Source organism: Varanus komodoensis, unplaced genomic scaffold (genome assembly GCF_004798865.1).
Source record: "Varanus komodoensis strain SLA01 unplaced genomic scaffold, ASM479886v1 scaffold14_3, whole genome shotgun sequence".
NCBI lineage: Eukaryota > Metazoa > Chordata > Lepidosauria > Squamata > Varanidae > Varanus > Varanus komodoensis.
Genome location: NW_025335439.1, coordinates 2,131,653 through 2,154,866, shown reverse-complemented (window position 1 = coordinate 2,154,866; position 23,214 = coordinate 2,131,653). Strand labels below are relative to the sequence as shown.

The 23,214-nt window shown below is 39.6% G+C and overlaps 2 protein-coding genes across 13 annotated transcripts in view; one reads left to right on the top strand and one right to left on the bottom strand.

Annotated features, from left to right (window-relative positions):
- Positions 1-13,089, bottom strand: part of PRPF4B (pre-mRNA processing factor 4B) — a 42,346-nt gene extending 29,257 nt beyond the window's left edge. For all 7 annotated transcript variants that reach the window (XR_006414151.1, XR_006414152.1, XR_006414153.1 and 4 more), the window contains exons 1-2: positions 12,965-13,089; positions 4,923-6,119 (exon numbers count right to left, since the gene is read on the bottom strand). Coding sequence is in view for 1 of the 7 variants with exons in the window: in XM_044424516.1 (XP_044280451.1) it covers positions 4,923-6,119; positions 12,965-13,074 (1,307 nt within the window). In the remaining 6 variants the exon portion in view is untranslated. The remainder of the gene's footprint in view (positions 1-4,922; positions 6,120-12,964) is intronic.
- Positions 13,090-13,108: 19 nt separating this feature from the next.
- LOC123020605 lies at positions 13,109-22,927 on the top strand. Of its 6 annotated transcripts, none has more exons than XM_044424518.1 (5): positions 13,109-13,159; positions 15,698-15,916; positions 18,215-18,301; positions 18,779-19,317; positions 20,278-22,927. In XM_044424518.1, the coding sequence occupies exons 4-5, from the start codon at positions 18,783-18,785 to the stop codon at positions 20,721-20,723; spliced, it is 981 nt and encodes a 326-aa protein (XP_044280453.1). In that variant the 5' UTR covers positions 13,109-13,159; positions 15,698-15,916; positions 18,215-18,301; positions 18,779-18,782; the 3' UTR covers positions 20,724-22,927. The 6 variants fall into 6 exon arrangements, with proteins under 6 accessions (XP_044280453.1, XP_044280452.1, XP_044280457.1 ...); XM_044424517.1 differs by lacking the exon at positions 13,109-13,159 and adding an exon at positions 13,194-13,337; XM_044424520.1 differs by lacking the exon at positions 13,109-13,159 and adding an exon at positions 14,806-15,103.
- Positions 22,928-23,214: the final 287 nt, after the last annotated feature.

Genomic DNA, 23,214 nt, shown 5'->3' with positions numbered 1-23,214 from the left:
AGTGGTTAAGAGCATGGGACTGGGACTCAGACGATCTGGGTTCTAGTTCCCACTCAGTCATGGGAGCCAACTGGGTGACTTCGGGCCAGTCACAGACTCTCAGCTCAACAACCAGGGTTGTTGTGGGGATAAGATGGAGGAGGAGAATGATGTAAGCTGCCTTGAGCTCTTTGTAGGAAAAAGGCAGGATATAAATCGAAAAATATAAACAAACAAACAAACATGTAATCAGATTATAAGATTGGAATAAGCAAATCTTCATTAAATCCATAGTATGCATCATATCTGCCAATTCCAATTTATGTCCGCTGATGTTCATGTGTCTATAACTGAATCTGTATGTGCACACATATGAATGTTATCAGTAGATACCAGAACCCAAGTATTAAAAACCCCACAGAAAATAAATGACCTATAAATGGTAGAATGTTAAACAAGAACAAAAACAGCAAGTACAAAGTTGAGAGGAATGACAAAAGAATAGAGCCACAAATACAAGTATTAACTCTCTGTAAGGTTCACACTAAGGAGCTATTTTCAAATGTCTCCAAGGGTATAAATGAAACCTACTTTTAAAACTCTATGGAAAAATGGAATGTAGCTGTCATCATGCATTAGTGTCTTTCCATTGTCTCCACAAACATTGCAAAGACAGCAGCAAGGAACAGAGTCCCTACTTTAACTCAGTCCTTGTTTTAGTGTGAAACAAATAACCCTGTTAACGCTATTTCCAAAACAAATACAGTTCTTTGCCCTCAAACTGAAGGTTCAAAGGGACTGTGGATGGAAAAGAGTGACATATGACAGACTTGAAGCTTAATTCACGTTAAAAGCTGTAAGTCAGGTTTGATTACAACAACTGTAATCTAGAAGCACTTCTATTGCAGGTTGGACTGAGAGAACAGCTTACAGCAATCATGTGTCATCCATTGCTTTTGTCCATACACTGAAGATGTGGTGAGAGTAGTTTAAAGCAATCCTGCACTGTTATTACTCATACTGCAGGTAGGAGGGGTGCTTTGAGAGTCTGGTATGTAATTCACTATGCAGGTCAGAGGAAAGATAATTAAACTGCCCCTCAGACCTGCATCCAGGCCAAATCAAGCATTGAACTGGAAAAGCCTGCATTCCAGCTGGTCACACTTTTTAAATGTTCAAAAACTAATGAATCGATTTTGCACATGAAGACAGTCCCAAGTCAGAGTGGGGACTCTTGGGTTTGCCTGAACTCTTAAATACTACTCCACAACAAACAGCCCAATGATCAAAATGTTGACATACAAAAGGAAAAAAAACTTGGCTGTAGGGTGGAAGGGATAATATAATGGAAGGGGGAAAATGAAAACTGGCTGCAAGGGAAATATAATGGTGTGGCCTAACAAGTCAGTAGAGAGAAGGACACAGAAATAAAAAGGACAGAGCCACTACATTTGCTGGATAAGTAATTCTTGGGTACCTACTGTGAAACTATTTTAGAAATCCAAGGACAGAAGTGAGAGCTGTCAAAGAAAACAAAGAACTCTATTATTTTAATGTGTTTGGAACAGGGCACACATGCTCATTTTGCCCCGAAACATGACAATTTATTATATCTTCTTTCTTATATGTCCGCCTGCCTAGATCTGGGTCGGAAGTCCCTCTTCAGGAGTCCTCTTTGAAGGATATCGGGAGAATGGCTACCCAGAGAAGGGCCTTCTCTGTGATGGTGCTCTGACTATGGAATATGTTCTCCATAGAGGTGGGCCTGGTACCAACATTTTATTCCTTTTGGCACCAGGTCAAAACCTTTTTATTTTCCCAAGATTTTGAGATTTAATTGCTGTTTTAATCAGATTTTGAGGATGTGATGCTGTGCTTCTTACTGTACTACTATCCTGAGACTCCTGTGAGAGGACAGGATAAAAAAGCTTTTAAACAAATAAATAATATCTAGTCTTTTTGTTTCAATGAACCAAACGCAGCTTACATAATGCTCTTCCTCTCCATTTCATCTTCTCCATAGCAATCATTTCAATTGCTGAAATGTTTTTTCAAGCAAAGAGCTTCATGAAGGAAATAGCTAAGGATGGTTGGGTAAGAAGACTGTTTTCCCCCTTTACTGTGCAAAGGAACAGAATTTTTACTTTGCTCCATTATGCTGCTGCTTGCTTTAAAAAAGCCCTATCCCATTACAGAAGTGACACAATATGCAAAGCTGTGCACATATACATGCTTATTAATTGCAGAAGTGATAAAACAAAAACTATGCACTCATTGCAAAGATAACTTCTACCTTTGGAAGTATATATAGAACTGAGAAAGCATGTATGAGCCTTGGTATGTTGCACTATGAACAATTCACAATTGATTTAAATCCTAAGTATTTGGAGTTTTTTATTCCATAATTCTTTGTTAAGTCTGAAATTGAAGAATTAGCTTGCACAACCAATGATGTAAAAGATCATCCTATAACCTAATTTTATTATCATAATCAATTTTACTGTCCTGAATAAAGGCAATGTATCATTCATGCTACATGTCATATTAAAAACTATTTTATGTGTTAGCAAAGCAAGCATTTGATATCCCTGACCTATCTTTTTATTTCCTTCAGCAATATTGCAAGCAAGTCTACGAAGAGTCTTAGCCTTCTTTTTCCATATAAATCAAAGCAAGGCAGTTAAGCCTGAAAAAGAAGCTTTTTCAAAATTAGAAAAGCTTGTCTGCCTTGAGGGTATTTTTACTTTCAGAAGGAGCAACACCAGATACTATTTGCAAACATGGTCAAAAAAGCATCTTGCTATTTTGTAATGTGGTCTTAGCAATGTTAAACTCAGTGGGATAGAATCAAATGTTCCTACCATTAGAGAAAGAGACAGATTGGAGAGTTTCAGTAAAGATCCTGCTGTAATTAGAAGTGGTGGGCAATTATCACTCATTCTGGCAGCCACTGCACCTCCCACACTGCTTAAGTGTCCTCCAACCATTTGTAGCAACTTTTCAGGGGACTATAAAGGGAAGGGAAATTGGTGGAAATTGTCTCCTTTTCAGCAGGAACATTTCATGAATGGGGTTGTACTTAAGAAAATTTTGGATTCAAGCCAGTATTCCAGGCTACGAACTCCTGATAAGAACATGATACTGTTGTCCACCTGTGAATAATGACTTCAAATTACCCTATCAGTTGTATAACAGGGTTCAATGTACAATTTTACAATTCTTGTCTGTATTCTTCAGCCATTTCAATCCATTATTTTACAATATAAACTTGAAGAAAGTAACACAAATTAAGATTCTAAAAAGTGGCTATAAAGGAAATTTAATTTTCTCATGTCCAAATTAGCTCTTGTATCCATATACTAGACTAGCCTTTCACAGCCTGACAACTCCATTTCTTGTGGACCAACTACCCGCCCGAGGTTTCGGCAAGGGGCGGCACAGAAATGTAATAATAATAATAATAATAATAATAATAATAATAATAATAATAATAATACCCATCAGCCATAGCCAGCATAACCAATGCTAAGCAATGCTGGGAACTGTAGTTTGAAATTATGCAGAGGGTACCAGGATGGAGAAACCTGGAATAAGAGGTTCTTCCTTCTCTAAGTTGGCATGGCATTTTCATATAAAGACAGCCACAAAAATAGTTGCTTAACAGATTGATAGAAACTGTATCCATGGTAAACAAAACATTGCTTCTTTCCCAATCCTCATTTAAATACTTGACTTCTGCAGAAAGCAAACACGCACACATGCAGTTTGCCAGCATTAGACACAGTTTGAAAATGAATACGGATGGCAGAACTCTTAAGAAAGCAATGACAAAAAACCAATCCCAGCTCTAAAGAGAAGACACTATCAGAAAGATCAAATAGGAATATTTTAATAAAAATGATACAGTATCTTGATAAAAAGAGAACATATTCCTAATGGTTGATTCCTATTAACCACAACAGCTTAAAGAACACTTTCTAAAAAGTGTATTTAATGTCTAACAGTACATTGTATTGTATCAAACTGCCAACAGCTTTCTTCCTGCTGCAGTACCTCCAAATTCAATGGTAAAGCAGTCCATAGAAGAGGATGGGGGGACATTTGGTTTTGCACCAGAGAAAGTAGGAAAAAATATAGTACTGGGCCAAATTCTGCTTTATGAGAATGTCACTTTTCTAAGACAAACTCATATTTTTAAGTGCTTAAGAATTGCAACAGTGGGTTACAACAAAGGCCACACATCTCAGCATTTTATATCCTGACATGCACCAGACTTATGTGATGACACAGTTCAGAAAGAGAGTATATTGTTGGCATTTTTGTGTCCGGTCATTAATTTCCAGCATTTGGTAATCATATAGTGCCTCCAGAAATAAAGTTTGTAGGTTTTGTTATTATGAGTAGCAGCCACTGATACATGTAGTTAGCCCTGTTCATCTAATCCTTTAAAAAATATTTATGTCTATACCCATTTGAAAATTCTCTATGTATAATCAGTCAAAAATCTTACTTTAACCAAAAGACCTAACTAAAAAACAAGACTGAACTTGAAGACTAGTTAAGATGTGGCCTTCCTAGAGTTTTATAAAGAAAAATGTCCCATGTGCCCACACAAACACACCATCCTTTACTCTTCAAAATATACCAACTGTACTCTCCAACATTCAGTTCTTTATGTCAGCACAGGGTTTCTGCAATTCAGAAAATTGGAACTACTAAAAGGGGTAATTGTCTGCTCTTCTTGTTTAAGGTTCATAGTGGCAATCCATGATTTGTGATTTTCCAGATAGCCACATCCCATCTTCAGGCAATTCATACAACCTCCAAAGCAAAATTTGGAAGGTAGGATGAACTTAGCAGGGGAGAAGGGAAAAATGGCAAAGATCATTTTGCCTCCTCCCACGAGTAGGACTGAAATCAGTGGTTTTGCTCTTTAAAATTACCTGGGAGAAGAAAACCGCCTCCTTTCTGATTCTCTTCTTTTTCTCTCTGCTGATCTGCTCTTTGCTCTTCTACCAGGAGACCGATTTCGAGATGGCGATTTACTTTGCTTAGATCTACGATCATTAAGGAGAGGTGATCTGCTACGCCTTGGCTTATCTCGTTTTGGAGACAAACTTCTTCCCTTAGGACTGCGGCCAGGTCTTCTACTAGGAGACCTGTTTTCTTTCCCTGATGATGCATCTTTAGAAGGAGATTTAATTGGCTTCTTTTCTTTTTCATTTTCTGATCGCCTGGATTTTCGATCCTTAGATCTCGATCTTCTGTCTTTGGATTTGCTTCTTTGCTCTACTGGAGATCTGGATTTTTTGCTACGATCTCTGCTTTTACTTTCATTAACAATTGGAGATTTTTTACGATCTCTTGACTTGATTTTATCTTCGACTTTAATCTTATCCTCTGGAGGAGATCTGGACTTTTTATTTTTCTCTTGAGAATGCCTTTTAAGGGTTGGAGATTTTGACTTTCCTACTTGGTCTTGAGACTTTGTTCTTCTAGAAGGGCTTTTTGATTTTTTTCTCTCTTTTGATTTACTCCTAGTTGCTTTCTCTTTTATTCCATCGACTCCTGACTTGCTTTTCTTTTTATCAGATCTGTGTCGAGTCCGTTCTTTTGATCTGCTCTTACTCCGTTTCTTTGAACTAGTTTTATTGTCCACAATCTCTAGTTTCCCCTTAACATTTGATGATTTAGTTGTAGATCTAGTCCCATTTCTCACCTTATCATTGATTTCTCCCTCTTCTTCAGAACCTGACTCATAACCTTGTAATATTAATCCCATCCCAGACTGAACTTTTCCTTCCATTAGCTCATTTTCAAGTTCAGCTTTTAGTAATGCTCTTTGTTTCTCTAAATCTTCCAGAGGAGCTAGGAAGTCAATTTTAGTTCTTTTGGCTGGACCATCTTCTTTATCAGAGCCATCAGCAACTTCCTTTCGTTTATGCTTCTTATGTTTGTGCCTATGTTTATGCTTTTTGTCCTTATCTTCTTCTGAAGAATGTTTATGTTTCTTATGTTTGCCTCGATGTTTGTGTTTCTTTTTTTTATGTCGACTATGCCTAATTTGAGGTTGGTCTACTTCTGATATATCCCCATTTTCTTCATTTGCACTTCTCTCAGAAATATCAGTTTCCTCAATACTGTAAATATAGTAAAAGATCAAGGATCAAACAGAATACTTCAAATCAAGAAGACAATATCATTATACTAACAATTAAAGAGTTATCCTATAGCACCTATATAGCATGGAGGTAGGTGGATAGAATACTGTGTATTTCCAATGCAGAAGCCAGAGACAATGGAGCTTGGAGCCCAAGCTTTAACCCCTCTTGCATCCAACATGAAAAGAATCGCATTGGCTTCTCCATATACTCTTAGAGAATTCTTAACAATCTGAAACAATACTTCTTTGAAGTAGTAATTTCAGTCTATCTATCATCAAAGATAACTCACCCAACTAAAATGTAATTATCCTGTAAACACACAGTATAAATATAGTAGGGCAGAGAAATAAGATAGCAAAATCACATTCTAGGCATGTTCATTGATTACTTCTATCAGTCAGATTGAATATCATTTCATATAGTTCAAACTCTAAAACTAGGTGAAGGTTAATACCACAAAACATGTTACTTTTGCTAATACACAGATTATTACTAATGTTAGTCAAGTCCCATTGATTTCAATAGGTCTACTCTAACTAGGACTTACTAGATACAACTCTTAAGAATCTAGAAAATATGATCTAGAATGTATCACACTGGAAGTTTGATTTGCTTCAGAGAACATGCCTGCAGAAACATCTGGCAAGATATCATCTGCTTTTAAATGTCAAAACAATTACTGCATATTCATATTAGCCATGCTCATAAGTCATGACTGCTTGTTTTGTAATATAATATTCTACTAGTTTGCAATAAACTTTGTGATTAAAACTTGTAACAGTCTAAGAATCTGTCTGCTGTAACTGGTTGTTTGGAGAGAAAATATTAACTTTTATAATATGTGAACCCAACTAATTAGCGTTTAGATGTATAGTGTTTATACCATTCAGTATTTTAACACATACTGAAACCTCATATATAAGCAAACCTTGTACGAATGCCAGTGATTTCTTGTGAATCTTATCATTCTAAGTATATTTAATGTCATCTTTCTACTAATCCTATTTTTCATTATACAATTTGAAGGGGTATATGCTAGGCATATTATTTTATAGCATGTTCCCAAAGTTTCCAAAGAAAAACCTGGAAAGTTCCTTATTTTTCCAGGTTTTTGTGGTTCAAATTAATCAGCTAGGAAATGTATAGCTGTTTCCCTATAGTATATATAACTTTAAATAAAGGGCTTCATTAATAAAACTGCAGATGACACGCTCACTCACACAAGAGAATGCTAAAAGAAAGGAAATAAGAATTCCTGTGCTTGAACAGACCAAAGCCTGATCTAGATGAGCATTCTGTTTCTAGAGCTGCCAATCTGATGTCCATAATAAGTCTACAAGCAGGTAAGTAGGAGCACTCTGACACTCATATACCCTCTGATACTGGTGATAACATACAGCCATCATGACTTGTAGTCACTGATAGCTGTACCCTTCATGAATTAATTCTCCCTCTTTTAAAAAGCTATCCACACTGGTGGATGTCTTTCCAGCTTACAGTAGCAAACAAAACATGTGTGATGATGTACTTCCTTGTGTTCGTCCTGAATATGGGATAACCCCGGGCTTCAATATTATTGGAAGAGAAAAAAGCCCCCTTATTTATGTTGTCTACAACATGTGCAATTTTATGCCCCCATTAGTGGATTTTTTCTAAGCTAAAAATCCCAAAATGCATAACATTTCCTCGTAGGGAGGTTGCTCAACGTAATCAAACATAGATACCATTCTGTATTCCAGTTCTGAAACTGCTTTTTTGAGGAGTGTTTACCAGAAATGTACACAACATTCCAAATGACTGTGCATATTTACAGATTATAACACTGACAGTTTTATTTCTGATTCCTTTCCTAAAAATCCCCAATGTATGTGATTTGTCTTTTTCACAGCAGTAGGTTAATATTTTCATTGAACTTTCCATCATAATTCCAAGATCCCTTTCCTATTCAGACTCCCATATATATGAAGTGAGGACTTTTTTTCTGCCCCAATATGCATCACTTTACACTTGCTTACCTTGAACCACATCTCTCATTTTAATTTTCTTTTTTATTCTTGGAACTGCCACTGTTCAGCAGGCAGGAAGAAAAGGGAAGAGCTACTTCTTGGCTCTCCTAATCTTCTTCCATCCACAGACCTTTCCTTCTTTTTCTACTTCCAGCCTTTACCCTTGTTAACTTCTTGCCACCCAACTGCTTTCCTTGCTATTTCCCTCCCTTCCCTGTTGTTGTTTCTGTCACACTGTCTTTACTCTCCCTGCTTCTCTCTACTGCCAGACTTTATCCTTGCAATTTCTTTTCTCTCTCCTTTCCTTGCCATCCCTCCCCACTCTTCATCTTGCTATTTTTCTCCCTTCCAACCCTATTCCTTACTACTCATATTCTCCCCTCCACTCCAAGCTTCTCTCTCTCCCTCCTGCACTACATCTTCTGACTAACTAGAGGTGATACTCACAGTAGTTTCTCAAATTCCTACATGTGCCCACAGCTGGGGAGTCCTGAGTTAAATTATGCTAATCTATTTTAAAAAGTTTAAGTCAGATGCAAAATTCATGCAAGTCTAGGAGACTTCATCAATCAACTAGAATGACTTCTTAAACTATACTTAATCAAATAGTCTTATTAAGTATTAATAGAGAAACAAAGCAGCAGTTAGAACAGTACAAAAACTCACAGAAGTCACATTCCAAGTAGGCCTCAAGTTAGGACACCTCCACAGAGAAGACCCTTCCCCTAATTTCCTTCTTACCTAACTTCTGACAGTAGAAATAACCAGAGAAGGGCCTCTTATGATCTTTACTGACTGACAGATGGTCTTTTAGTTACCACTTTTTAGTTACCTTAAAGTTTAGTTAAGGTTTTAATCCTTAAAGAGCCGCATAGTCTTTAAAGATTAAAACCCTCAATTTATGGGAAATTCTGCTAAAGGAAGGTGGAAGATATTTTGTTTATTTCCTCTGCTGTGTAAACCCTCAAAAAGCTTCTCCATAGAATAGCATGAAAGATGATGCCGGAGGGTGTGCTAAAATTTGTCTCTCCTCCTCCAGCAGGAGCCTTTGCACTGGGTAAATCCTTTCGTTCATCCAGTGCCAAATCTGGATCCAACCCAGTGTTTCCACAAGCAGACTCATACATATTCTTATTGAAACAAACTGCTAAGAAGGGAAAGTTTCAGTATTATATCTTGGAACAGATACAGGAACTTGCTATCCAACTACAGTTGAAGAGAAAATAATAAAAATGCATTTGAGGCTATAGTTTAGGTAGCTGAAACTCTGGTTTGCCTTATGATTAATAGGCATATTTGGAGAAACCAGAATTAAGCTATTGTATGCTCCTTTACTATTGCTTCTTTAAAAGTTGGAAAATGTGTGCATCCATTGCATTGGAAAATAGACTGTTCAGTAAGAAAATTATTTTTAGTTATTAGTCAATAGGAACACTAGTACTGGGATATAAAATCACTACCTGTGTTACCTGCTTTTATGACTACTGCAAATGTGTCCCCTACAAACAAGCAGAAGATAAAATTATTTTCTCCCAATTTCCCCCTGTAGTAGATTGATCATTTTTATGGTAGTTATTTCACTGTGTCTATATGCTCATCACTTGAGAAAATAGTGAAGAGAATATGTTCTAACCATAACAAAAAGAAATAAATAATAACCAACCCACAAGTTAAGCAGATGTGTATGAACTCACACTCAAAAATGGGTGTTTGATAGCAAAACACCACACAGCCTCATTTAAATAATTAGTATTATTTCATATACTAACCAAGAGGGAAGATCTAGTGGATAAAGTGACAGTTATGGGAACTCTGGTGGAAAGTGACCATGCTATACTTGAATTCTTGATCCTAAAGGAAGCAAAAGCCAAATGTAACCAAACATGTACCCTGGATTTTAGGACAGCCAATCTGAATAATCTCTGAACACTGATAAGTAAAGTCCCATGGCAAGTGATTGCAATGAGAAAAAAAGTTCAAGATGGGTGGGATTTTTTTTTTTTTAAAGGGCATTCTAAAGGCACAATTACAAACGATTCCAATAAAAAGGGTAGAAGACAACAGAAGAAGCCCATGTGGCTTCACAGAAAGCTTTGAGATGAAATGAAAACAAAAAAGGGCATGTACAGGAAGAGAAAGAAAAGCCAGGATACAAAGGAAGAATACAAGCAATTATTACAGAATTGCAGGGATAGTGGTAGGAAGGCTGAAGCTAGGAATGAATTGAATATAGCTAGTGAGGATTCTAAAAGCAACAAAAGCATCTTCTTCAGATATGTCCAAATTAAGAGACAAAGGAAGAACTGGGGGTTCAACTATTTAAGTGAATGGTAAAATGGTAACTGATAAGGAAAAGGCAAAAGTGCTAAATGCCTACTTTGGCTGCCTACTTTGGCTCAGTCTTCTTCCAAAAGATCAGTGATCTTCCTGATTAAGGGGAAGTACAAGCTGAAGGAACAGGATGGCAGCTCAAGATTGATAGGCAAATGGTCAAGGATGTTTTAATTGGGTAGAATGTGTTTAAATTTCCAGGGCCTGATGAAATCCTTGAGTTATAAATGTGCTAGCAGAAGAACTCTCAGAACCACTGTCTATTCTCTCTGAGAAGTCATGGAAGACAGGGGAAGTGCCAGATGGATGGAGAAGGGCTGATGTTGTCCCTGTCTTCAAGAAAGGAAAACAACAACAACTTGGGAACCACAGGCCAGTCAGTCTGACATCAATTCCTGGGAAAATTCTGGAGCTGATTATAAAGCAGTCAAACTGCAAACACCTTGAAAACCATGCAGTGATTACTAGAAGTCAACATGTATTCCTCAATAACAAATCCCACCAGATTAATCTGAGTTCATTTTTTGATTGGGTAACTTCCCTGATGGACTGTGGGAATGCTGTGCACATAGTATATCTTAATTTCAGCAAAGCTCTTGACAAAGTACCCCATGATATTCTGATTAGCAAATTAGCAACAAGTGGGCTAGATGGAACAATGATCAGGTGAATCTACACTTGGCTATAGAACGGGACTCAAAGAGTGCTCATTGATGGCACATTCTCATATTGGCGGAAAGTGTGGTGTACTGCAGGGTTCAGTCTTGGGCCCAGTGCTCTTCAACATTTTTAATAATGAATTGGATGTGGAAGTACAGGAAATGATTATCAAATTTGCAGCTGACACAAACCTGAGTGTAATAGCTAATACCCTGGAAGACAGAAATTCAAGGAGTGAACAAAACACAGCCACACCAACAAATGTGGGGTTGACATTTAAAAAAAAAGAAGTAGCTGTAGCACTACAAAAACCAAATTTAGCACATTTGCAAGTTAAATGTAACCCTTTAAAAGCTCACCAGAGGCTACAAAATGCTACAGTGTTCAAATTTAGTTATTAATACTGTTTTAATTTATGGCCATCAAAAAATAGAGTATTGGTAAGTGACTTAGCAAACCCTTCTTTTAACAGTTCCCAGCTAGGAGATTTATAGTCCATTGTTCTTGTCAGCCAATCGTGTTCATATTTACTCCTCAGTCAGTTCCAATTAGTTCAATGAACTTATTCCCAAGTTTATATGCACAAGAAGCCTTACAATCACCGAACTGGAGAAGCCCATTGTACTACTACTTGATATCAATATCATCATCATATCATCATCATCCAAGAAAAGGAGCAGCCAGTGGTCTTTCAGAAGTCATTGGACTCTAATTCCCATCAACCCAAGGCAGCATTGCTAAAGATCATCAATAACAGGAGTTATATTCCAACAACATCTGAAAGGCAACCGTCTCCTCACCCATGACCAACACTTATTTCAACAGATGCACAACAACTTCTCCCCCCTCACAAAAAAAAATATCTAAAAGAATTACTATAAACTACTAAATTAAGTGCAGGACAAGCCCTGCCACTCAGACTGGTGAAATGATCTGTTTTAAAGTAGCACCATAGGGATGAGGAAGTGGAATCAGTACCAAATGTTGCAGCATAACTTTTTTTTAATTACTGATTTAGATGGAGAGGCACCATCTATGTTTTGCTCCACATAAATAAACATGCTGGACTGACACTATTTAAAGGAAAGTAAATTGCTACACTGCAATCTGGGAAAATAACCAAGTACCTAGATAGTGTTAGCAAACCTAATTCTTCTCAAATTCTGCAAACTAGCTTAGCAATTAAGCAATTTCTTGCCTCTGCACCACAGTCATCTCGGAGTAGATGACTATTCCTGAACACATTTAAAGTCAAAGCTCTTACGGGAAATAGCAAGAGCAGTGAATGCGTCACAATCCTGCTAAAAGAATGGAGAGAGAAGGCCGGTCCCTGCCCCAGAGGGCTTACACTATTTAAGGTTCTCGTTCTCAATAACCTTTAACGAAGCCAAGCAGAAAATTCATATCCTGCAATAGCACGAGGACCTGGACGTGAGCAACACTTCCAGCTGGGGGGCAGTGTCTTTGGCGGGACTCGAAATTAAGCCCTTATTTCCCTTGAAACGAACGGGAAACCATCTAATTCCACACCGAAGGGGATCGGAAAAGGGGTGAGGGGTGAAGTAGGTGCAGCATGGCGGTGAGTAAGGGACGCAAGAGCGTCTCTAGGTTCCAAGAGAGGAGGGTTACGAAGAAGCTTGTCCTACTCGAGCCTCAGGCTCCAGGCCCAGAAAAGGCCGCCTCGCGACCGTTATAACGGCCCTGTAGCCCTGCGTTCTCGCCATTCCTCTTGTTCTTGGTCTTCCTTAGTCCAAATTTCTCCTCGACGAAGAGCGGCTAACAGTAACTGAGGTGTTTGCTTTAAAAAAAAAATGTTTTTCTTACCCGCGCCCCCGCATCCCCAACTCCACCACAGTCGCCGCGGCCATTTTGAACTTCCGAACTCCTCCACAGCCACCGCTGGGTACTGGTGAGGAGCTTGGAAAGGGGCGCATGCGCGCTAAGAACACAAAGCGAGGCAACGGAAGGTGAGGGAATAAAAGCGGAAGTGAGGTTTATATCACGGAACTGGAAATGCAGGTAAGGGAAATATAATTTCTGGCCGCTGCGCTGTATCTTAGCAAGAATTCAGAAACTCAATGATGATGCAATAATACTTCCGGTTCTTAGTCGACTTATGTACGGGCTCTCTTTCCTGAGGAATTAATATGCTGGTCTTGCATATGGCGGCTTTTCAAACGGGAACAGGAAGTGAGGGGTATGAGAAGCAATTGCTTTTTTCTGTTTCTCTGTCTCGAATCTTTGAGCGGGTGGAAGTGAATAATGGAAGATTCTCATTTAGGGAGTGTGTGTAAAGAGAGACCAGCCAGGCGGAAGTGTAGAAGTTTCTTGGATGTTTATTCATGAAAATGTATATCTAGCATGTATACTCGGAAGTAAGCTGAACTGTGTTTTGTGGCATATACTCCTACTTTAGTACGTAGAGGATCTATTAGGAATGCTGGGATTGTAAGAATTCTGTGAAAAGTAGACGCTTGGGCAAGATGCCTTCTATGGTCCCTTCTCATTCTAAAATGCTATAATTCTGTAATTGTGCAGTGAAATTGTTGGCTATATAGACGTAGATTAGGAGCAGGGGACAGATGATCACATACCTTGAAAATTAAAATAACCATGCACAAATGGGTAGGACTTATTTCCTAGTAGGTATTAATAAGATCAGGCTGAACAGCACTTTATTTGGCTGGATTATGTCTATTTCAATGTTTGTTCTGATTACATAGACAGAAAAAGTAGAAAGGTTCAGTGGCTTACAAAATAATAATTGGTACAGATGTTCTCAGTGCAATGAGATGACGGAAAATAGCCACCAAATTCCTTCTAAAGATAGACCCCCCCCCCTGAAATTTGCAAGAGTAGCCATAAGAAATGTTCTGAAAGCTGAATTAGTGCAATGCCATCATTAGGTCAACTCAAAAACTAAAACAAGCTCTTAACTTCTACAAAGCTCTTCCTTAGGCAAGATATAACAAAAAGCAGGTTGAGGGGCTTGAGTTAGTATCCCCATCTATGGGGATGTCTGAGTTCAGAGAATGCAGGCATGGTCTGTAGGGCCATGAGGAGAATCCTGTTAAAGGTTACCTCTGCAATTTCTGCCCTTGCAAGAGGGAAGAAGGCCAAGCTGCCAACAGGATATGTTGCATCTTGCCAGCACCAGTCTCTTCCTTTCCCCACCCCCTGTAAAATGCACCCAACTACCTCTTTGAGGTTGCATTTGCAGTCTCAGAGAAACAGATGTTATTATTCTTTTTTGAGCTGGTTGTGGTGGGTGGAGGACACTCCGTGCACAGAGACCCAACTCCAGTGTCAAAGCTCTTTTCCAGCATGAAAAATTTGAATATCTTCTGCTTATTTGAATATCTTCTATTCAAATACCAACTCTGCCTATACAGACTTCCTGATTTCAACAAGAAGTTGCCCTTTTCTCCCTCAGCTCCCCCCAAACCACATTTTTGTAACATCTTTACCAGATAAGCAGATCTGGAGCTTTTGAATACCTGCACAGTTTTAGTGTCCTATGAGGCATTCTTATAAAGGCATTACCCTAATAATGGTTTTCTGATGATGGTTCATGGTTGCCTGGACCAGTGAAAGACTGCAGCCACTGTTCTGTGCATACATAAAGGAAGCTTGCATAAAGAAACTTTGTGGTGTGTTCTGAGGCTATTCATACATGCTCCCTTAATGTTTTGGTAGGAGGGATCTGTGTGTATGCAGGCTGGAAAGTATCGACAGGAAAGGGGCTGGAGCAGCCAGAGCATAGTGAAAGGAATGGAAGCCATCCTGGGTCACCTCCCCTGCTATACAGTGGAATATCCCTCTCTGTCTCTGGTTAATTTTTTGTGCATTGCATTTGCAGACATCCTGGACCTGTTTCCTATTGCACAGGGATGATTAACAAGGGATGAGGATCTCAAATTGTTATTAATATAGCTCCAGGAAACTTTTAGCATGATGACAAAGGTATTTCTGGATGGCTGTACATGAGGGTCACCACAGGCATGAAAAGGGAGAGACAATTACTAGTTTCTGCCAGATGCCTTTTGAAAAACAAAAGCACAGAGGGCCTGTACCATAAATTGCCTTGTGTGTAGTATAAACCCCTATTTTGGCTACTTTCTCTTTGAGGTTGTTTTTAAGCAACAAAATTGTTTCAGCCTCCAGGAGACAGTCTAGATTTGTTTTTCTTGATTTCCTTGGCTGATTAACAAGGGCATGTTAATGACTTCAGCACCTTTTATATGTTTTCTCTTTTTAGCTGTGCTTTAAAAAATCTTGCACAGTTGGCTGAAAGATCATTGTATTCTTGTACAGCTTATTTCTAGCTACTTAGAAGGAAAATGCAGTGCTTTTTCCGGGATTGTTTACAAGATTAAACCTAGCACTCTGGTTCCATCATTTGAAAATACTTACCCAATTGTCTTTCCAAATCACAAAAAGCCAATGGACTGCTAACAAATCCAGAAATCTACATCTAGGATTGTCATTGGACCAGCATGTTAACATGCTAGCACATCCCATTATAAGACAAATCTTTAACTCTTCTTTCTCCCCTAGGTGTCTTTGATTCGATGCTCTAAAAATAGTTGAGCATAATTATAAATGTCAGTATTGTCCACCCAGAAAGCTCAACTGACTGGATGAAAAACACACCAAGCCAACATTGGACATCTGTCTTTGCAATGCTGGGTTCTTGAAATTTGCCCAGCCTGGTGCAAGTCTGCAGAGACAAACAATGATCCAAATGAAATGGTTTTTACAGCTCTAAGGATAAAAGTAAGTCATTGACATTAAAAAAAAAACCTGATAAAAATGCATTCTGCCTTGTGTTCAAGATGCTGCATGAGGTAAGTATTTTGGAATATTTATATAAATCAGATGACTTCAGCTAGCAACTGTTGCTATAAATGTTCGACTTTTTTAATTTTTAATTTAACTTTATTAAATCACTAAATAAAAATTAATCAAATTTATAACATACATAAAATTATCCAATAAAAATGAAAAAACAAAATTATACTAAACTGTAATCAAAAAAAGCTCAACCCACCACTGGGACCATTGGATGCACATTAAATCATTTACTCTTTCAAGAGGCTCCATCCCCCTTCCAAAATTGCAGTGAATTTGTGAAGGTTCAGAACCTTTCCCTTTTATTAATACATACTGATCCCCAAATATCATAAAAATATTCTTATTTATCAGACCCTTTTCACTTTAATATCACAATTTAATTTATCATTAATAGCTATATTCCAAACTTCTCTATACCAATCATTCCATTGATAATCATATTTTACTTTCCATTTCTTTGCTATCATTAATCTAACAGCTACTTTTTATTTCTTTAGTATTCCATCTCCATAGCTTTGCTTTTTTAAATGATGTAGTCCTCCCAAAGAAAGTATAGTCATTATTTTCTTGCTCCAGATAAGGTTCCACTGCAATAGTTTGTGTTGGGGGCAGGAGGGAGAGAATGAAGCTTTGCTAGCACTTCTTTTGCAATTGGTGGAGCAGTTTATAGTATGTTTGAAAAAGAGACAGAGACAGAGGTGAATGTCAGCAAAGATTCCCCCACTCCATTTGAAAATAGTTACCCAGTTGACTTTCCTCATCACAAGAGCCAAAGATGTTGCTTTTAGTCTATTGTTTTAATGGAATAAAACTGCACTAACTTACAGCTATAATTGCCATTGTACCCCATCCCATGCACTAATACCTCCACCATATGATCTTTTCTCCCTTTATATCTTTTTATTAAAAGTCCTCCTTGTTTTTCTTAAGGTTTTATGACAGTGCTGGAAGTGGCAACACACAGCGCTTCCCTCAATATGAAAGAAAAAAGATGTTTGTCAGTGTTGTATTGTCACTTCCTGAAATACACACACATAAACGTTGCAGTGGTAAGATTGCTAGAAACTTGGGTCTGGAGGAGGTCTTCAGCAAATAGCCCCAGAGAGCAGTGGGGAGGGATAATTTGAAATAAGAGGTTGTGGATAGGCAGCTGATGAGTAACTCTTTTCCCCACAGCCCCTTCTCTCCACCTGCTGCCCTTGTGGCTTATTCACAATTCTACTTCAGGAAGAAAGAGTGGTTCAAGGAAATGGCTTGCAAAGGGAAATTAGCGGCACTTCCACATCCTGCCTATCCTTTCCCTGATTGAAATTCCCTTGCTACTTCTCAGACCTCAGTGTTTGGGCTTCTGGCTGATTGATAGCAGGAGCTCCTCAGATGGTTATAAGCTCTCTAGGTGGATCTGAAGCCAAACCACACTTATTCCCAGCTTGGGTCACAGTATGGAAATTACAGTATGGAAATACTGTTACGGTTGCTGCTGCTATACCACCCATGCTGCTGCTGATGATGATGATAGTAATAATATTGGCCTATCTTACAAGATTGCTGTAAGAATTTGAGACAATATATGTAGGTCATTATGAGAACTTTGCTGTGCTACAATAAATAGTGAAATCCTATACACATTTTCTAAGAGGTAAGCTCTGTTTAGTTCAGAGGTAACCAGGTACAGGTCTGCATCCTAACCCTTAATCTACTATTATGACCACCCATGTGGTCAGTTTTTCATTTGATGATTTTCATTTACTGATGTGAGTCCCCACCAGTCAGGAAGCAATATGCTCAGGGTAATACAGAAACTTACAACTTTCAATGTGCATTACATTTTTCACCTTAAAGTTATAATCCTGGCTGCCTTTGCTCTCCGTAAGTGCCAGTGAGATAAGTGGGTTGTACTTCTGAGTAAACTTGATTAGGATTGGGCTGTAAGTCTAAACAGTCTGTCCAAATAGCATTTTGCATTACTTGCCATAGAAACATCTGGATTGGCAAGTACATGTTTTAGAATTTTTGTTATTTATATTGAGGTTTTTGTAAGTGGTCCTGAGGCTGTGGCAAAGGATAGCATATAAATGTTTTAATAATAATAAATAAATAAATTGAGATTTGTGTCTTGGATAGCAAAGATGAAAAAGTACAAAGCAAACAGAATTTTGTTGCCATGTTTGTTTGGGCTGTCACAGTTCTGCTCCATGAGTTGTTTCTTTTTGCAATTAGCAGGTGGCTGAAATCAATTTCCTCAGTGTCTGCTTGCCTCATTATTAGAATCCCCAAAAGATTTGCTGATATACTGAAAGATAGTTTGTAAGTAGCCCTTTTATTGTGTCATTCACTGAGTCTTTCTGGCAGAAGCTGTTTTTAGGAATCTCTTTCAGCATTACTTTATGTAAAAAAGCAACATGAATGAACTGAATGATATGTATGGACTCCCACAAGAGCTGGGAAACACTGAACGGTGCATCTTGTTTTTTGTCTGAAATCATGGCCAGTTGAGTACCTGTAATGTCCATGTAACTGGCCTGATCTGCATTGAAGATACTTGGGCATTAGTACAAACACGCAGTAGCCTTATTTTACAGGGATAGCCACCTGAGGAAAGGCAAAATGCATGTGACTCGAAAACCTCCCAAATACAGTTGTTGCAGTTGCTGGCAGATAGGTCATGTGTGCACTCCTGTGTGTCTCTTTCTCATTGGAAAATGAATTGCATTCCCCATGAGAGCTGCAGTCCCCAGCTTGTTCTTTCTTAGCAACAACAATGCCTCTCATTTCACATTCCAGCACAATGAGCCGCCGTGGCAACAACTGGGCCTACACTGAGGTCATCGACCTCCTGGATATATGGGGAGAGCAGAAGATCCAGAAGCTGCTTCAAAGCAGCTATAGAAATATGGACACCTTTCAGGTAATTGCAAGTGAAATGGCAAAGCGGGGACATGAACGTACTGCCCAGGAGTGCCGGAATAAGACCAAAACCATGCGACGGGATTACAAAAAGGCCAAGGACAACTCTTCTGGGGGTGGACGTATGACATGTCCTTTTTATGAGCAGCTCGATCAAATATTGGCTGGTGATTCTGGCTGTAATCACCCTAGGAGGCTACCAAATGTTGCAGCGCCAGAAGAATCATCAGGGGATACCAATTCCCCCTGTCCCATGGCAGAGGGAGTCATGCTGGGGGCAGCTGAGGACTACAGTGAGAGCCAGAATCAATTTTCCCCCTGTCTACCGATCTCTGACTCCAACACAGCCAGTCCCATGTTCTGTGTGACCAGGGCAACCTCCATGAAGCCTGCAAGCATGTCTTGGCCAGAAGCAAGTAAGAATTCTTCTTTGTTTCTCTGCAAGAAACTGGCTACAAAATTGCACCTGGCCATTGGTCACAATGTGCTTTTGTGCATTAGTCCTATTGACCTGGAATTGCTATTGCTAGATCATGTGTATTTGTAATTCATACAGTCTTTTTTGAGTGTGCTAGAAGTGACTCATGTAACTCCCAGGAATCCAGGTAGTTCATTGTTCAGAAGTTCCAGAATGGGTAAATATATGGCAGGAATAAGAATCATCAGAGAGAGAGAGCGTGCAAGCACTTCATGGGCTTCTGAGATAAAAATTCAGCAGAAAACTATAGTGGAAGGCTGAAAGACTCAAATACGGCTTGTTTTCCAGTTAAATTTTGTTGGACAATAAAAGCAACTCCACACACCTCCAGACAATAGGAGGCCATAGAAAGCACAGTGTATCAACAGCTCTTTGCCTTGTTTATCCCCCTTCTTGTCCCTTTAGTTGACTGGTTCCTTTCTCCTACTCCTTCCTTCTCTCTTGCCTCTGTAATAAACAACATGCTCTCTCTCTCAGAGAAGCGGCTGACTAGACCTCATGCCTTCACTTAAACCGGGCTAAATGGCTTTCTTTAATGATGATTATTTGGCTGCCCAGAGAGCCTGATGTTACTGAGTGGCTTCCAAACAAATTCAATCAATCAGCAAGCAAGCAGGCACCAGTAAAATTGATCTGATCAGCTTCCAAATTGTGTTTATTCTGCTAACACACAATGCTGTGCTACTGTGCTTTCTTTCTGTAAGGCAACAGCGCTGTTAGTTGCACAAGTCTTTCCAACAAATTTTTGCACTTAGTAGCACCGTCACGGTTGGGACTTGGGAGAGCCACCCGATAATGGCACTGATGTCATTGTATTGGTGTTTGATGTTTTTAGAGTTGCTGGCATCATATGGCAATTTGTGTCCTCTTTTTAATATGTATCTGTGTGTGCCTTCAGATGTGCCTCTGTCACCCTCATCAGCCTTACTGCACAGCTGTGGGTCTCTTCCTCCTGAAGGGCGCCTGACCAGAGTCCGAAAGCGGCAAAGGAAAACCAGGAACGACCTGGTCATGGAATTGTCCCGAATAGCGGACAGGAGGGTCCAGACAGCCACCGACAGGATCTTATCATCCTTGAACAGGTATGCCACAGCAGACCTGCAGGACCGGGAGAGGGACCGGGCAGACACGGCACAGATCATCGCCATCATGCACCGCCAGACAGAACTGCTGGAGTCACTGGTGCAGATGCAATCCTCTGAGCAGATGCTGGGCCCTCCTGCCCCCTTGTGGCATGCCCGACCACGCTCAGCCATTTCTCCTCCGACCCGCTCAGGTGTCCCAAGGCGGACACTGCTGCCTAGAGTGAACCCCAGGAGGCGGCCACAGAAGTACAGCCCTTGAGGACACTTGCAGTTTTGGCTCCAAGTCTGGTCTTTGTAGCATCAACTTTTGCCCTCCTTTGGCCTTCTCGTCTGCTTTCTATTTCTTAAAACATTATAACATTGAATCCCTGCCTTCCCCATTTCCATGTTACTTGAAGAGCATTCCATGCTGGGAAGAGGTACACACACTGAATAATTGGGACAAGCAGGAGATTGGCGGTCTGCTTCTACATGGCCCTTTTCCCACTTTGGATTGGTGTGGCCAACTTTCCTTTTCTATTCCAGATGGGATGAAGATGCAGTTACAGACATATATGTGAAAATGTGTATCTCACAGAGAATGACTAACACAATATAAGCTATTATTAAGCATGTATTTAGTTGAAGTTCAATGCAAATAGTCCTTTCCCAAAGAGCTCTGAACATCTTCTCACATTGGCTTGCCACACTTTGGTACCTTTGCATGGATCAGGAAAGCAAGAAGGATACCTTGTTTCATCTACTCTCTCCCTGTTGTCCTTTTTGTGATGCATAAAAATAGGTACCATTTTCCTTCCTAATAGAAAGCGTGATTCCTGCAATGCAGGATGGTGTGGCCTCAATAGTGCTTCTCTTCTCCCATCTATGCTGCGGACAAGCGATAGATTCCTGTGTGCTGAAGCCAGTGGTGCACATGGGCTTTTAAAATCATGGTGAAGACCATGCCCTCACGGTTTAGGTGAGGTTGATGGGCTGGCTGTAGAAGGAAAGCATTTCATATGACAGAAGGAGTGATGAAAGTTTGAAGGAGGAAGTAGAAATGATTTCATCAATGGAAGGTATCTTATTCCAGGTGAAGTGAGAGATGCACATTAGAGATGAGGACAGCGGTGTGAAAAGGAGACATGGCAGGCCGATTGCCATTGAGTTTCCTTCAGAGTGAGTATAGAAAGATAAGATAAAGTCATTGCAGAAAGGTGAAGAGCACTGTGTGGAGGCTAAAAGCTTCATGTTGGCTTGAGAGCAACAAGAAACAAGATAGTGCATGTTGGCAGTTGGCTCTTCAGTTCTGCAGCACCACTTTTTTTTAGTCTTGTGCTAATCATACCAGTTCCTTTGGACTAACTCTGAGAAGTACATGGAGTGGCATCACTCCCATCTGAGGTAGTGATGCTGAGCACACCAGTTGAACATGTCTGTCACTCTGCCTTTGCTCCTAGAAGCAACCATTCAAGAGCACCCTTGAAGAGAGAAGGGGAAGGATGCTACAAGAGCACATGGTGAGAAGTCCTATGGCCATTCGGCATAATGCTCTTAAGTGAACAGTTGTCCGATTACACCTGAAATATATAAGTTGCAGTGGATGAGAGCAGGCATTGTTGATCTGTCTAGGGATTCTTCAATGAGATGCTCAGTCATAGTGGACAGACTTTTCCTGAAAAACAACATGTTTAATACAATAATCATCCCCCGATACAGGATATTCAAGGACAGCCTTCCTCAGCCCAGTGTCCTCCAGATGTTTTGGAGTTGTTTCCCCCAGCCCGATTCAGCTTGGACAATTGCCAGAATGTTGTGACTTGTAGTGAAAACTATCTGGAGGGCACATCCTTGCAGATCACATGGGGTAATGTAAGAGGCCCTACAGGCTTGGTCAGTGCTCCAGAGGGACTGTATAAGCCCTACAACATCCCCTAACATATTAGAAGATGCTTAGGAAGAAACCTATCAATGTAAAAAGGAAGTGGGAAGTTTAAAACACTTCTTGACATGTGAGTGGCAGCCAAATTGAGAGCATCAAATGCTGCTTCACTAGTTCTCAAAAATAACAGCTGAATTCAGCATCTGCAGGGAGACATCTTGCAGATCCCACAACTGGTACCAATGTTTTGGACATCAGTTCCTGTCAGCCATGTGCAGCATAGCCAATGGTCAGGAATGCTGACAGATGGAGTCCACAACATCTGGAGGGCACCTGATTGAGGAAATTTTTAGATAATAAATAGGGAGCAAACGAGGAACAATCTAGAAAAATGATATATATTGTAAATGTGTATGGCAACTGGTAGAAGTTTTGACAGCCTGGGTGTGTGAGGTCTCATGTTTCACCAAGATTCCAGGTGAGCATAAGTTTCTGGTAAGAAACCTGCATTGTATTTCACTTTCTTTTGTCTTAGCAAATTCCTGTACATTGCTGGCTTGAATGATAAATCCTGCTCCATAAAGTCTTAGTTTGAAACCAAACTGGTCTCCCTCTTTTTCTATGGAAACTGAAAGCTGCCTGCATTAAAAATGGGCTGCATGGAGCTTGAGGAAATGTTACAAAAACCTTTAGCTTTTAAACCTGAAGTCTTCTTATCAGGTATTATACCTGTGGACATTAGTAAACAAGAAATGTACTTGATTTTACATGTAATTACTGTGGCAAGGATTGCATTTGCTCAACACTGGAAAAGTGAAGAACTACCCACCGACAGACTGATTCTAAAAAAGATCTTGGACTGTGCAGAAATGGATAGATTGACTTTATC